This window comes from Oncorhynchus masou, chromosome 33 (assembly GCF_036934945.1).
Source record: "Oncorhynchus masou masou isolate Uvic2021 chromosome 33, UVic_Omas_1.1, whole genome shotgun sequence".
NCBI classification, from domain to species: Eukaryota; Metazoa; Chordata; class Actinopteri; order Salmoniformes; family Salmonidae; genus Oncorhynchus; species Oncorhynchus masou.
The window spans coordinates 9670739-9685738 of NC_088244.1; the positions used below are offsets into that span (position 1 = coordinate 9670739).

The 15000-nt window shown below is 44.2% G+C and overlaps 1 protein-coding gene across 1 annotated transcript in view; it reads right to left on the reverse strand.

The window, feature by feature from the left end:
* The window catches only part of LOC135527650 (uncharacterized), a 22881-nt gene extending 9142 nt beyond the window's left edge, over positions 1-13739 (reverse strand). Inside the window, exons 1-2 of the mRNA XM_064956133.1 lie at positions 13394-13739; positions 9045-10259 (exon numbers count right to left, since the gene is read on the reverse strand). Of these exons, the coding sequence (XP_064812205.1) occupies positions 9045-10259; positions 13394-13739 (1561 nt within the window). The remainder of the gene's footprint in view (positions 1-9044; positions 10260-13393) is intronic.
* Positions 13740-15000: the final 1261 nt, after the last annotated feature.

Below are 15000 nucleotides of genomic sequence, written 5' to 3' on the forward strand. Positions count from 1 at the left end.
GGATATATTTACATTGAAGAGGGATATCTTTACATTGAAGAGGGATATATTTACATTGAAGAGGGCTATCTTTACATTGAAGAGGGCTATCTTTACATTGAAGAGGGATATCTTTACATTGAAGAGGGATATCTTTACATTGAAGAGGGATATATTTACATTGAAGAGGGATATCTTTACATTGAAGAGGGCTATCTTTACATTGAAGAGGGATGTCTTTACATTGAAGAAGGGATATATTTACATTGAAGAGGGATATATTTACATTGAAGAGGGCTATCTTTACATTGAAGAGGGCTATCCTTACATTGAAGAGGGATATATTTACATTGAAGAGGACTATCTTTACATTGAAGAGGGATATATTTACATTGAAGAGGGCTATCTTTACATTGAAAAGGGATATCTTTACATTGAAGAGGGATATATTTACATTGAAGCGGGATATCTTTACATTGAAGAGGGCTATCTTTACATTGAAGAGGGATATCTTTACATCGAAGAGGGCTATGTTTACATTGAAGAGGGATATCTTCACATTGAGGAGGGATATCTTTACATTGAAGAGGGCTATCTTTACATTGAAGGGGGATATCTTTACATTGAAGAGGGATATCTTTACATTGAATAGGAACATCTTTACATTGAAGAAGGGATATCTTTACATTGAAGAGGGCTATCTTTACATTGAAGAGGGATATATTTACATTGAAGAGGGATATATTTACATTGAAAAGGGATATCTTTACTTTGAAGAGGGCTATCTTTACATTGAAGAGGGATATATTTACATTGAAGCGGGATATCTTTACTTTGAAGAGGGCTATCTTTACATTGACGAGGGATATATTTACATTGAAGAGGGCTATCTTTACAGTGAAAAGGGATATCTTTACATTGAAGAGTGATATATTTACATTGAAGAGGGCTATCTTTACTTTGAAGAGGGCTATCTTTACATTGAAGAGGGATATCTTTACATTGAAGAGGGATATCTTTACATTGAAGAAGGATATATTTACATTGAAGAGGGATATCTTTACATTGAAGAGAGATATATTTACTTTGAAGAAGGATGTCTTTACATTGAAGAGGGATGTCTTTACATTGAAGAGGGATGTCTTTACATTGAAGAGGGATGTCTTTACATTGAAGAGGGATATCTTTACATTAAAGAGGGATGTCTTTACATTGAAGAGGGATGTCTTTACATTGAAGAGGGATATCTTTACATTGAAGAGGGATGTCTTTACATTGAAGAGGGATGTCTTTACATTGAAGAGGGATATCTTTACATTAAAGAGGGATGTCTTTACATTGAAGAGGGATGTCTTTACATTGAAGAGGGATGTCTTTACATTGAAGAGGGATGTCTTTACATTGAAGAGGGATATCTTTACATTAAAGAGGGATGTCTTTACATTGAAGAGGGATGTCTTTACATTGAAGAGGGATATCTTTACATTGAAGAGGGCTATCTTTACATTAAAGAGGGATGTCTTTACATTAAAGAGGGATGTCTTTACATTGAAGAGGGATGTCTTTACATTGAAGAGGGCTATCTTTACATTGAAGAGGGCTATCTTTACATTGAAGAGGGATATATTTACATTGAAGAGGGCTATCTTTACATTGAAAAGGGATATCTTTACATTGAAGAGGGCTATCTTTACATTGAAGAGGGCTATCTTTACATTGAAAAGGGATATCTTTACATTGAAAAGGGATATCTTTACATTGAAAAGGGATATCTTTACATTGAAGAGGGCTATCTTTACATTGAAGAGGGCTATCTTTACATTGAAGAGGGCTATCTTTACATTGAAGAGGGACATCTTTACATTGAAGGGGGATATCGTTACATTGAAGAGGGCTATCTTTACATTGAAGAGGGCTATCTTTACATTGAAGAGGGCTATCTTTACATTGAAGAGGGATATCTTTACATTGAAGAAGGCTATCTTTACATTGAAGAAGGGATATATTTACATTGAAGAGGGATATCTTTACATTGAAGAGGGATATCTTTACATTGAAGAGGGCTATCTTTACATTGAAGAGGGCTATCTTTACATTGAAGAGGGATATCTTTACATTGAAGAGGGCTATCTTTATATTGAAGAGGGATATATTTACATTGAAGAGGGATATCTTTACATTGAAGAGGGATATATTTACATTGAAGAGGGCTATCTTTACATTGAAGAGGGCTATCTTTACATTGAAGAGGGATATCTTTACATTGAAGAGGGATATCTTTACATTGAAGAGGGATATATTTACATTGAAGAGGGATATCTTTACATTGAAGAGGGCTATCTTTACATTGAAGAGGGATGTCTTTACATTGAAGAAGGGATATATTTACATTGAAGAGGGATATATTTACATTGAAGAGGGCTATCTTTACATTGAAGAGGGCTATCCTTACATTGAAGAGGGATATATTTACATTGAAGAGGACTATCTTTACATTGAAGAGGGATATATTTACATTGAAGAGGGCTATCTTTACATTGAAAAGGGATATCTTTACATTGAAGAGGGATATATTTACATTGAAGCGGGATATCTTTACATTGAAGAGGGCTATCTTTACATTGAAGAGGGATATCTTTACATCGAAGAGGGCTATGTTTACATTGAAGAGGGATATCTTCACATTGAGGAGGGATATCTTTACATTGAAGAGGGCTATCTTTACATTGAATAGGAACATCTTTACATTGAAGAAGGGATATCTTTACATTGAAGAGGGCTATCTTTACATTGAAGAAGCGCTATCTTTACATTGAAGAGGGATATATTTACATTGAAGAGGGATATATTTACATTGAAAAGGGATATCTTTACTTTGAAGAGGGCTATCTTTACATTGAAGAGGGATATCTTTACATTGAAGAGGGATATCTTTACATTGAAGAAGGATATATTTACATTGAAGAGGGATATCTTTACATTGAAGAGAGATATATTTACTTTGAAGAAGGATATCTTTACATTGAAGAGGGATATCTTTACATTGAAGAGGGATATCTTTACATTGAAGAGGGCTATCTTTACATTGAAGAGGGATATCTTTACATTGAAGAGGGATATCTTTACATTGAAGAGGGATATCTTTACATTGAAGAGGGATATCTTTACATTGAAGAGGGTGGTCGGATGATGTGGATGCTATGCTAACAGGACTGTTTTGCTAGCACAGACTGGAACATGTTCCAGGATTCATCAAATGGCACTGAGGACCTTACCACCTCAGTCACCGGCTTCATCAATATGTGCATCAACGACGTCGTCCCTACAGTTACCATAAAATCAAGTTTTAATGACTCCAACGTAAGTGTATGTAAACTTTCCACTTCAACTGTATGTGTATACGTATGAATGTTTTTGTACTCATATATTATATATATATATGTATGTATGTATTATATATTTTATGTGTATGTATGTACATATTTATCCCAGAAATATATGGGGGATTGGAAATCATGCAGACAATTACATTGATGGAAGCAACATTCTTTCCGCAATATTAAAGCTGATCCACCCCTTAAATAAAAGGTTGTGTTTGTGTCCATGCTGGGAAATATACCGGAGTGTTTGGAGTTTGGGCACAATGTCGTTTTTAGATAAGCACACAAGTGGCTTAGATAAGCACACATGGACATCTAGGTACATTTGATGATGATTTTTCAAGGGTGTGTATTAGAGGAGAAGGCAGTGATGGGAGTAATTGGCCTTCTGTAGTAATGTTAGACAGACCTTTTGGCTAGTTCTATCTGTCTCTCTCTCATCTCTTAAAAATAAGGAATAGAATATTGATGGTTGTTATTGCTTTGGTGTGAACTGATTTGTTCTCATCTCCCACAACCCCTTTCAATCACACCCTAAACTAGTGCATCAGAAGTCTGCCTCCTTTTCCCCTAAAAACACAGAGGAGCGAACAAGACAAAAAGGATCATGAACTGAATTTGGCATCCCAAATCCACCCCTGGAATAACCCTGTGTAACTTGCAATTTAGCCATGCAATTGATGCTCTGACAATGAGAGCCTGAGATCCTAGATGAGGCATGAGGTGAAGGGTGCTCTGGTTTTGCGGATGCTGCCTGTCAGGGGGAGTGAAGCCAGACGTGAGAAGAGATGTATGATGGGGAGGTTATGTACAGTGTCTTGTCTCCTTCCTGCTGGTGTGTCTTCCCAACACGCCATGTCTCACCAGTCTGACATCACAGCTGCCTCTGATGGGCTGCAGAAGAGTCTTAAGAGCTTCAGATCGTCCTTCTCTCCAGACATGTTTTTTTTTAAAGCTGACTGTTTTAAAGAGAACAGGAAGCATTGAACAATTTCCTCCCTAATTTATATAGTTATTCAGACTGGCATGCATTCATCTCTCTCTCTCTCTCTCTCTCTCTCTCTCTCTCTCTCTCTCTCTCTCTCTCTCTATCCTTCTTCCTCCCTCCCTCCCTCCCTCCCTCCCTCCCTCCCTCCCTCCCCCTCCCTCCCTCCCTCCCTCCCTCCCTCCCTCCATCCCTCCCTCCCTCCCTCCCTCCCTCCCTACCTCCCTCCCTACCTCCCTCATTTGCATATACTCCAGAATGTTATGAAGAGTGATCAGATGCAATCAGTGATTGCAATGAACTGCTAAGTCCCTCTTTGCCATGCAGATGAACTGAATCCCCCAAAACATTTCCAATGCATTTCAGCCCTGCCACAAAAAGGACCAACTGACATCATGTCAGTGATTCTCTCGTTAACACAGATGTGAGTGTTGACGAGGACAAGGCTGGAGATCACTCTGTCATGCTGATTGAGTTCGAATAACAGACTGGAAGCTTCAAAGGGAGGTTGGTGCTTGGAATCATTGTTCTTCCTCTGTCATCCATGGTTACCTGCAAGGAAACACTTGCCGTCATCATTGCACCTAAAATCAAGCATTTATCAGATCATCAAGAACTTCAAGGAGAGCAGTTCAGTTGTTGTGAAGAAGGCTTCAGAGTGCCCAAGAAAGTCCAACAAGCGCCAGGATCGTCTCCTAAAGTTGATTCAGCTGCTGGATTGGAGCACGACCAGTACAGAGCTTGCTCAGGAATGGCAGCAGGCAGGTGTGAGTGCATCTGCATGCACAAAGAAGAGGATGGCCTGGTGTCAAGAAGGGCAGCAAAGAAGCCACTTCTCTCCAGGAAAAACATTAGGAACAGAATGATATTCTGCAAAAGGTACTGAGATTGGACTGCTGAGGACTGGGGTAAAGTCATTTTCTCTGATGAATCCCCTTTCCGATTGTTTGGGGCATCTGGAAAAAAGCTTGCCCGAAGAGGACAAGGTGAGCGCTATCACCAGTCCTGTGTCATGCCAACAGTAAAGCATCCTGAGACCATTCATGTGTGGGGTTGCTTCTCAGCCAAGGGAGTGGGCTCACTCACAATTTTGCCTAAATTGGCTGTGTTCACAGCCATGAATAAAGAATGGTACCAACACATCCTCTGAGAGCAAGTTTTCCCAACCATCCAGAAACAGTTTGGTGACGAACAATGCCTTTTCCAGCATGATGGAGCACCTTGCCATAAGGCAAAAGGAACAAAACTTCGATATTTTGGGTCCATGGCCAGGAAACTCCCCAGACCTTAATCCTATTGAGAACTTGTGGTCAATACTCAAGAGGCTGGTGGACAAACAAAACACCACAAATTCTGACAAACTCCAAGAATTGATTATGCAAGAATGGGCTGCCATCAGTCAAGATGTGGACCATAAGTTAATTGACAGCATGCCAGAGTGGATTGCAGAGGTCTTGAAAAAGAAGGGTCAACACTGCACATATTGACTTTTTGCATCAACTTCATGTAATTGTCAATAAAAGCCGTTGACACTTATGAAATGCTTGTAATTATACTTTAGTATTCCATAGTAACATCTGACAAAAATATCTAAAGACACTGAAGCAGCAAACTTTGTGAAAATGTATATTCGTGTCATTCTCAATACTTTTGGCCACCACTGTACCCTAAAGTGTTTTTGGCAGATTTTACAGACCAACTGAATTGTATGTTCTTGTTTAATGAATGCTACTTTATAGCTCATTAGTACTGTACATCCCATTGACTTAAGGAGGAAGATATCAGCTCATTAGTACTGTACATCACATTGACTTAAGGTGGAAGATATCAGCTCATTAGTACTGTACATGACATTGACTTATGGAGGAATACATCAGCTCATTAGTACTGTACATCACATTGACTGAAGGAGGAAGATATCAGCTCATTAGTACTGTACATCACATTGACTTAAGGAGGAATATATCAGCTCATTAGTACTGTACATCACATTGACTTAACCTCTTGAAACTCCCCATCCCGGATCCGGGATTGTGACTAAGCCTCAGGCTCATTAGCATAACGCAACGTTAACGATTTCTGAAAATCGCAAATAAAATTAAAATAATGCGTTTGCTCTCAAGCTTAGCCTTTTCTTAACAACACTGTCATCTCAGATTTTCAAAATATGCTTTTGAACCATAGAAATTGACTAATTTGTGTAAGAGTATGCTAAGCTAGCATAGCATTTTGTGTAGCATGTAGCACACAACATTTTCACAAAAGCCAGATAACCAAATAAATAAAATCATTTACCTTTGAAGAGCTTCTGATGTTTTCAATGAGGAGACTCCCAGCCACATACCAGATGTGCAGTGTTTCCTGAAAGCGTCTGTGTGTAGGAGAAATCGTTCCGTTTTCTACATTGCGCCTGGCTACCGAAACGAACCGAAAATGCAGTCACCTACAACGTGAAACTTTTTCCGGATTAACTACATAATATCGACCGAAACATGGCAAACGTTGTTTGGAATCAATCCTCAAGGTGTTTTTTCACATATCTCTTCATTGACATGCAGTTCGTGGAAGCTTGCTTCTCTCTCTGTGCCCCATGGAAAAATACTGGCAGGTGACTTTTGCGCACCAATTTCGGCGCAGGACACCGGGCGGACACGTGGTAAATGTGGTCTCTTATGGTCAATCTTCCAATGATCTGCCTACAAATACGTCACAATGCTGCAGACACCTTGGGGAAACGACAGAAAGGGCAGACTCATTCCTCTTGCGTTCACAGCCATATAAGGAGATCATGAAAGACAGAGCCTCAAAAATCCTTGTCATTTCCTGGATGCCAAGTCATCTTGGTTTTGCCTGAAGCTCACGTTAAAGGGCACGCACAGAGAAGATATTTGTATTTCTGGACACGTCAGAGTGTTTTCTTTCGAACAGTAGCAATTATATGCATAGTCGAGCATCTTTTTGTGACAAAATATCTTGTTTAAAACGGGAACGTTTTTCTTCCAAAAATGAAATAGCGCCACCATAGGTATAAGAGGTTAAGGAGGAATATATCAGCTCATTTGTACTGTACATGACATTGACTTAAGGAGGAAGATATCAGCTCATTAGTACTGTACATCACATTGACTTGAGGAAGATATCAGCTCATTAGTACTGTACATCACATTGACTTGAGGAAGATATCAGCTCATTAGTACTGTACATCACATTGACTTGAGGAAGATATCAGCTCATTAGTACTGTACATCACATTGACTTGGGGAAGATATCAGCTCATTAGTACTGTACATCACATCGACTTGAGGAAGATATCAGCTCATTAGTACTGTACATCACATTGACTTAAGCAGGAAGATATCAGCTCATTAGTACTGTACAACACATTGACTTGAGGAAGATATCAGCTCATTAGTACTGTACATCACATTGACTTGAGGAAGATATCAGCTCATTAGTACTGTACATCACATTGCCTTAAGGAGGAAGATATCAGCTCATTAGTATTGTACATCACATTGACTTAAGGAGGAAGATATCAGCTCATTTGTACTGTACATGACATTGACTTGAGGAGGAAGATATCAGCTCATTAGTACTGTACATCACATTGACTTAAGGAGGAAGATATCAGCTCATTAGTACTGTACATCACATTGACTTGAGGAAGATATCAGCTCATTAGTACTGTACATCACATTGACTTGAGGAAGATATCAGCTCATTAGTACTGTACATCACATTGACTTGAGAAAGTACACAGCAGTTCGTTATCCCTCTGCAGTCATTCAAAGCCGTGGACACAGAACTCTCAGGAGCAGGGAGGTTTCAGGTCATTCTGTTCGGAAGGTCCCAACAGAATGCGGAATGTGAAGAATGCACTTAGGAAACTATCCAAAAGGTTCCTGTCGTAAATGGGGAGTCACTTACTTTGAGTGGCGTGGAAAGAGTTGTGTCGTTGAAACATGGCAGGACAAGTACAGAGGCGATGCTCATTAATGCACCACTCACACTGTAAACGTTTTCACCTTAGGTATACCTCCTTTTCTTGAAAGGAGAAATACATAATAGCGCTATGGAACAGTAACCTCCACGGATGCCAGTGTAGAGTGTGATGGCAGGACTATTTGTGTGTCTGTATTCGCTGAATAAGACGCCTCCTCAGAATGAGAGAACAGTCTCACTTTTCCCCTTACAGTACGTAAACTAAGGCACTAAACATATAATGCCAGTATGACTCAGTCAGGAGGTTGCCTGAGAGAAATGACAATTACCCTGCCTATAACAAAGAGAGGATTCTCTATGAGACACATCCTATTATCTCAGGCAGAGAAAGTTGAGGTGGGAGCCTTAGTAATACAATTCTCTCTAAATCTCTGTCTTTAACTTTCCCACTATCCTGCTATGTGCGACCATGCCTGACTAGGACTAGATATTCATAGCCACAGGCACTGGCAGATTGAACATTTAACCTCTAAAGATTATTTTTCTCGTAAATCCTTCTCTGAGTCATTGTGTGAGAGAGAGAGTCTGCTCAGAAGGTTTTCCCCTGGTACTAGTGACTGTGTTAGGGGTCTGTTCAACTGTCATCTGATTAGTCAAACATTTAAATCCCACAATGAGACTTGGATCTTACTAATGAGCTGATAGACTGCCATTTCAAAAAATGTCCAATGGGATGTGAAAAGCAGCATCAAGAATACAGCGATGCCACATTGGTGCTCCTAAAGTCTTAATTGGGGGAGTGGGGCCTCCTGGGTCGGGGAGTGGGCGGTGAGGGTGAGGCTTGGGGGAGTGGGGCCTCCAGGGTTGGGGGAGTGGGCGGTGAGGGGAGGCTTGGGGGAGTGGGGCCTCCTGGGTCGGGGAGTGGGCGGTGAGGGTGAGGCTTGGGGAGTGGGGCCTCCAGGGTTGGGGGAGTGGGCGGTGAGGGGAGGCTTGGGGGAGTGGGGCCTCCTGAGTTGGGGAGTGGGCGGTGAGGGTGAGGCTTGGGGGAGTGGGGCCTCCTGGGTTGGGGGAGTGGGCGGTGAGGGTGAGGCTTGGGGGAGTGGGGCCTCCTGGGTCGGGGAGTGGGCGGTGAGGGTGAGGCTTGGGGGAGTGGGGCCTCCAGGGTTGGGGGAGTGGGCGGTGAGGGGGAGGCTTGGGGGAGTGGGGCCTCCTGGGTTGGGGAGTGGGCGGTGAGGGTGAGGCTTGGGGAGTGGGGCCTCCTGGGTTGGGGGAGTGGGCGGTGAGGGGAGGCTTGGGGAGTGGGGCCTCCTGGGTTGGGGATCTGGGCAGTGAGGCTTGGGGAGTGGGGTCTCCTGGGTTCGGGGAGTGGGCGGTGAGGGTGAGGCTTGGGGAGTGGGGCCTCCTGGGTTGGGGATCTGGGCAGTGAGGCTTGGGGGAGTGGGGTCTCCTGGGTTTGGGGAGTGGGCGGTGAGGGGGAGGCTTGGGGGAGTGGGGCCTCCTGGGTTGGGGATCTGGGCAGTGAGGCTTGGGGGAGTGGGGTCTCCTGGGTTCGGGGAGTGGGCGGTGAGGGGGAGGCTTGGGGGAGTGGGGCCTCCTGGGTCTGGGGAAGTGGGGTCTCCTGGGTCGGGGAGTGGGCGGTGAGGGGGAGGCTTGGGGGAGTGGGGCCTCCTGGGTCAGAGAGCGGGGCAGTGAGGGGGAGGCTTGGGGGAGTGGGGCCTCCTGGGTTGGGGGAGTGGGCGGTGAGGGGGAGGCTTGGGGGAGTGGGGCCTCCTGGGTCAGAGAGCGGGGCAGTGAGGGGGAGGCTTGGGGGAGTGGGGTCTCCTGGGTTGGGGAGTGGGCGGTGAGGGTGAGGCTTGGGGGAGTGGGGCCTCCTGGGTTCGGGGAGTGGGCGGTGAGGGTGAGGCTTGGGGGAGTGGGGCCTCCTGGGTTCGGGGAGTGGGCGGTGAGGGGGAGGTTGTGGTGAGTTGAGACTCCTGAGGGGCCGTGCAGATACCAGGGACCATATGAACAAGCACTATGAAATAACATGTAGGGTATAGGGAAGAGAGAGAGGTGGAGCCTCAGGGGAGCCTTGAAAAATAACTGTCTTTTATGGGTGGCTTCTTGTGTAAGTGCCAGGGATTCATATGGCTCTGTGTGTGTGTGTGTGTGTGTGTGTGTGTGTGTGTGTGTGTGTGTGTGTGTGTGTGTGTGTGTGTGTGTGTGTGTGTGTGTGTGTGTGTGTGTGTGTGTGTGTGTGTGTGTGTGTGTGTGTGCGTCTATCCATCTGTGTTTATGGAATTGACTGACATTTCTCCAATAAGATGTTCCATCTCTATCAATCTGATTAATTGATCTGTGTATTTGTTTTCCAATCGGAGAGGAATCCCACATTATCACAGTGACCACATCTGACAAGGCGACACCCAAATCAAACATTCTCACCATGGTATCTACTCATCTCTCATTTTTAGAGAGACCCATTGGCTCTGTTCTAGGTCTGAACTTCCCCAAATGCATTTTGGGTCGATATGATCCAGTCTGTTAGGTGTGGCAGAGATATTTCTGGTCCCCATCCACAGTTAAGGAGGGGACTTCCCAAAGATCTCTTTAGTGTCCACAATCCAACAGGATGGTCGTTACGTTGGATTTGGATATCTCACATCAAGCCATAGAGAATTGACGGATTGTACATGTGGTGGAGGATACTTCATATTAAAAACAGCATTTCTTACTTTTTTAACCTGGCCTCCTGTTTTCTTTTCAAGACTTGATATGTGTAACGGGAGGGTATCCAGAGAAGGTGATGTTTATCAGGGCAGACAACTGGGTCTGTCCACGAAGTGTGATTTGTTTTTGGGCCAGACGGCCCTCTCACACTGGAGAAGACTGTCTACTGTCTGTGACCTGTCCAGCACTCTCACAACCAACCACATCTTAAAAAAATATATATTTACCTTTATTTAACTAGGCAAGTCAGTTAAGAACAAATTCTTATTTTCAATGACGGCCTAGGAACAGTTGGTTAACTGCCTTGTTCAGGGGCAAAATGACAGATTTGTACCTTGTCAGCTTGGGGATTTAAATTTGCAACTCTTTCGGTTACGAGCCCAACACTCTAACCACTAGGCTACCTCATGTTCTAACACAGACTCTGGAGTCATCAGAACCAGCCACGTCTCATGTTCTAACACAGACTCTGGAGTCATCAGAACCAGCCACGTCTCATGTTCTAACACAGACTCTGGAGTCATCAGAACCAGCCACGTCTCATGTTCTAACACAGACTCTGGAGTCATCAGAACTTCCAAGCTCTACTCTACTCTACTCTACTCTACTCTACTCTACTCTACTCTACTGTACGTCTGTTTTTTCTGTGTTCCCTTTCCTTTTTCCTATTTCTAGAAATGGGGAATCCAGATAATTTTGCAAATAGGAAGGAAGGGAGCACAGGAAGAATCACAACATGACTCATTTAGTTGAACACATTCCCGGGCGGGGCTGGCTCCATCTTGTGTCATCCGTCTGAATCTGTTTGATCTCTCAAGTCTGACCTCGGCCTGGGGGTGTTGCAGGGAGATATTTGTTTCTCTATGTGTCCAACCCCAGGTGAACCATTTGGGCCTCTGGCTGTAAAATAAGTCTCCTTTACTTATTCTCACTCTCTTTCACCCAGTTTTGACTTTGGTTGGGAGAGCCAGTGTTGACTTTGGTTGGGAGAGCCAGTGTTGACTTTGGTTGGGAGAGACAGTGTTGACTTTGGTTGGGAGAGCCAGTGTTGACTTTGGTTGGGAGAGCCAGTGTTGACTTTGGTTGGGAGAGCCAGTGCTGACTTTGGTTGGGAGAGCCAGTGCTGTAGGCATGACTGCTGTTGGTTCTGTCATCATGGAGTGTCTCTGTCATCATGGAGTGTCTCTGTCATCATGGAGTGTCTCTGTCATCATGGAGTGTCTCTGTCATCATGGAGTGTCTCTGTCATCATGGAGTGTCTCTGTCATCATGGAGTGTCTCTGCTCCCTTAACAGGTGCTGATCCATCACCTTGATCTCTGCACTCCTTAGGACCAGAGGGTAAGGAGGGAGGACCCGAGAGATGGGATCAGACTCTGGATAATTCGGACCAGAAAAAGGCATGTTTATGTTTCTAAGTAAATGTTTACATAGTAATTATCAGGAGGAAGAAGAATGTGAATGTGATTCTGTGATTCAAGACATTTAGTATGTTGAAAATTTCATTTCTGGACATTAGACATTGACTGGGGCAGCAGGGTAGCCTAGTGGTTAGAGCGTTGGACTAGTAATCGAAAGGTTGCAAGTTCAAATCCCCGAGCTGACAAGGTACAAATCTGTCGTTCTGCCCCTGAACAGGCAGTTAACCCACTGTTCCTAGGCCATCATTGAAAATAAGAATTTGTTCTTAACTGACTTGCCTAGTTAAATAAAAAATAAAATAAAAAAACTTAAATTCCCCAGCATCAGCAGCCTGGCATTTTCTGGCCCAGACCATCTGTTAGTTAATTGCGATGACATTCTGAGGAATAAGCCATTAGGCCTGTTGTGAATAATGCCAAATATCTGCCATTCAGCAGTGCCAGCTTACTAACCCAAGGCTGGTTGGTGAATGGTAGTTACGTCATCGTGTCTCTCTCCTCACAGCCGGATGAAACACACGTCCAATATTAAGTACATCCCATGATCCTCTAGATGTAATTGGATCTGTATTGAAACGGTCTGTCTGCGTCGATACTCTGCTAGAGTTGTGCTGCGTGAAGCAAATCAACATCTCCAAAATCAACTCATATTTGTCCCCTTTATGATTTAATAGCAACTTGTGGCCCTTTTGTCCTACCAGCTCAGTGTCCTTGTGGTTAGAGGGTTTTGGCCCTGAGATTGGAAGGCAGGGAATTCCCTGGCCGAGTTATAACGAGACCAAAGATTGGCACTCAGCATTGGTTGTATATTTAGCAGATGCTTTGTGGGTGTATGGAAATTATTTTGTTCCTAACTCCAACTGTGCAGTAATACATAACAATACAAAATAATACACGCAAATCCCCAAATTTTAACTAAAGGAATTAAATATATAGATTGGGGGTAAGGCCCTGTGGGTAGGGCCCTGGGGGTAAGGCCCTGGGGGTAAGGCCCTGGGGGTAAGGCCCTGGGGGTAAAGCCCTGGGGGTAAGGCCCTGTGGGAAAGGCCCTGGGGGTAAGGCCCTGGGGGTAAGGCCCTGGGGGTAAGGCCCTGTGGGTAAGGCCCTGGGGGTAAGGCTCTGTGGGCAAGGCCCTGGGGGTAAGGCCCTGGGGGTAAGGCCCTGTGGGTAAGGCCCTGGGGGTAAGGCCCTGGGGGTAAGGCCCTGGGGGTAAGGCCCTGCGATAGACTAGCGTCCTGTCCAGGTGGTGTACTTCTACATCAACCTGCCTCATGCTACAGAAACAGGAGATAGGCTCCTGCTCCTCTGGGCTTTTCTGGCTCATACAAGCCAAAGCTACTTACTCATTTCCCACTTACTTTTGTCCTGATGGCTGTAAGGCCACTACCAGCAGCATGTATTATCTTTTGAGTCAGCATAACCAAGGTAAAAATCTTCTCACTTCACCGTGGCCCTAGCTGTCCTTCAACAGTTGTGTGAGGCCACTGTTATTGTTTTGTCATCAGCCCCTGCTCCCCTGACAGATAGGAATGAGGAGCTATAGCCTGGGTCCCGGGACCTTGAGGAAGTCAGGGAGGGGAAAAGGTTGAGTAGCAGACAGACAGACGGAGGTAATGACTCGGTGACTCATAAGCTCATCTTATTCTTCATCAATCATTAAACGCACAATACGACCCCTGCATAATACAACGCTACCCAGAGCTCTCATTCCCACAGCCACGGGATGACTTAGAACATCAATTCAAACCAAATAGATTTTTTTTCACTCTCACAATTGAGGCAGCTAATCTTTCTCAGTGAGTTGTGATTCGACCCGTTGCTTAGGTTGTTGTAAACCGCATGGCGTCTTAGGTTAATAATTATTGATCAACACCTGATGTTCAATAATACATGGGCAATAGGGAAACAGAACTATGGCTTTCTGAATTCTGCATAGCTCCTCATTCGACCTGCGTGGAGGTCTATATGAATCCCTCCACACTACAGACGTGCTTCAGTCTATACAGCTCCTCAATCGACCTGCGTGGAGGTCTATATGAATCCCTCCACACTACAGACGTGCTTCAGTCTATACAGCTCCTCATTCGACCTGCGTGGAGGTCTATATGAATCCCTCCACACTACAGACGTGCTTCAGTCTATAGAGCTCCTCATTCGACCTGCGTGGAGGTCTATATGAATCCCTCCACACTACAGACGTGCTTCAGTCTATACAGCTCCTCATTCGACCTGCGTGGAGGTCTATATGAATCCCTCCACACCACAGACGTGCTTCAGTCTATACAGCTCCTCATTCGACCTGCGTGGAGGTCTATATGAATCCCTCTACACCACAGACGTGCTTCAGTCTATACAGCTCCTCATTCGACCTGCGTGGAGGTCTATATGAATCCCTCCACACTACAGACGTGCTTCAGTCTATACAGCTCCTCATTCGACCTGCGTGGAGGTCTATATGAATCCCTCCACACCACAGACGTGCTTCAGTCTATAGAGCTCCTCATTCGACCTGCGTGGAGGTCTATATGAATCACTCCACACCACAGACGTGCTTCAGTCTATAGAGCTCCTCATTCGACCTGCGT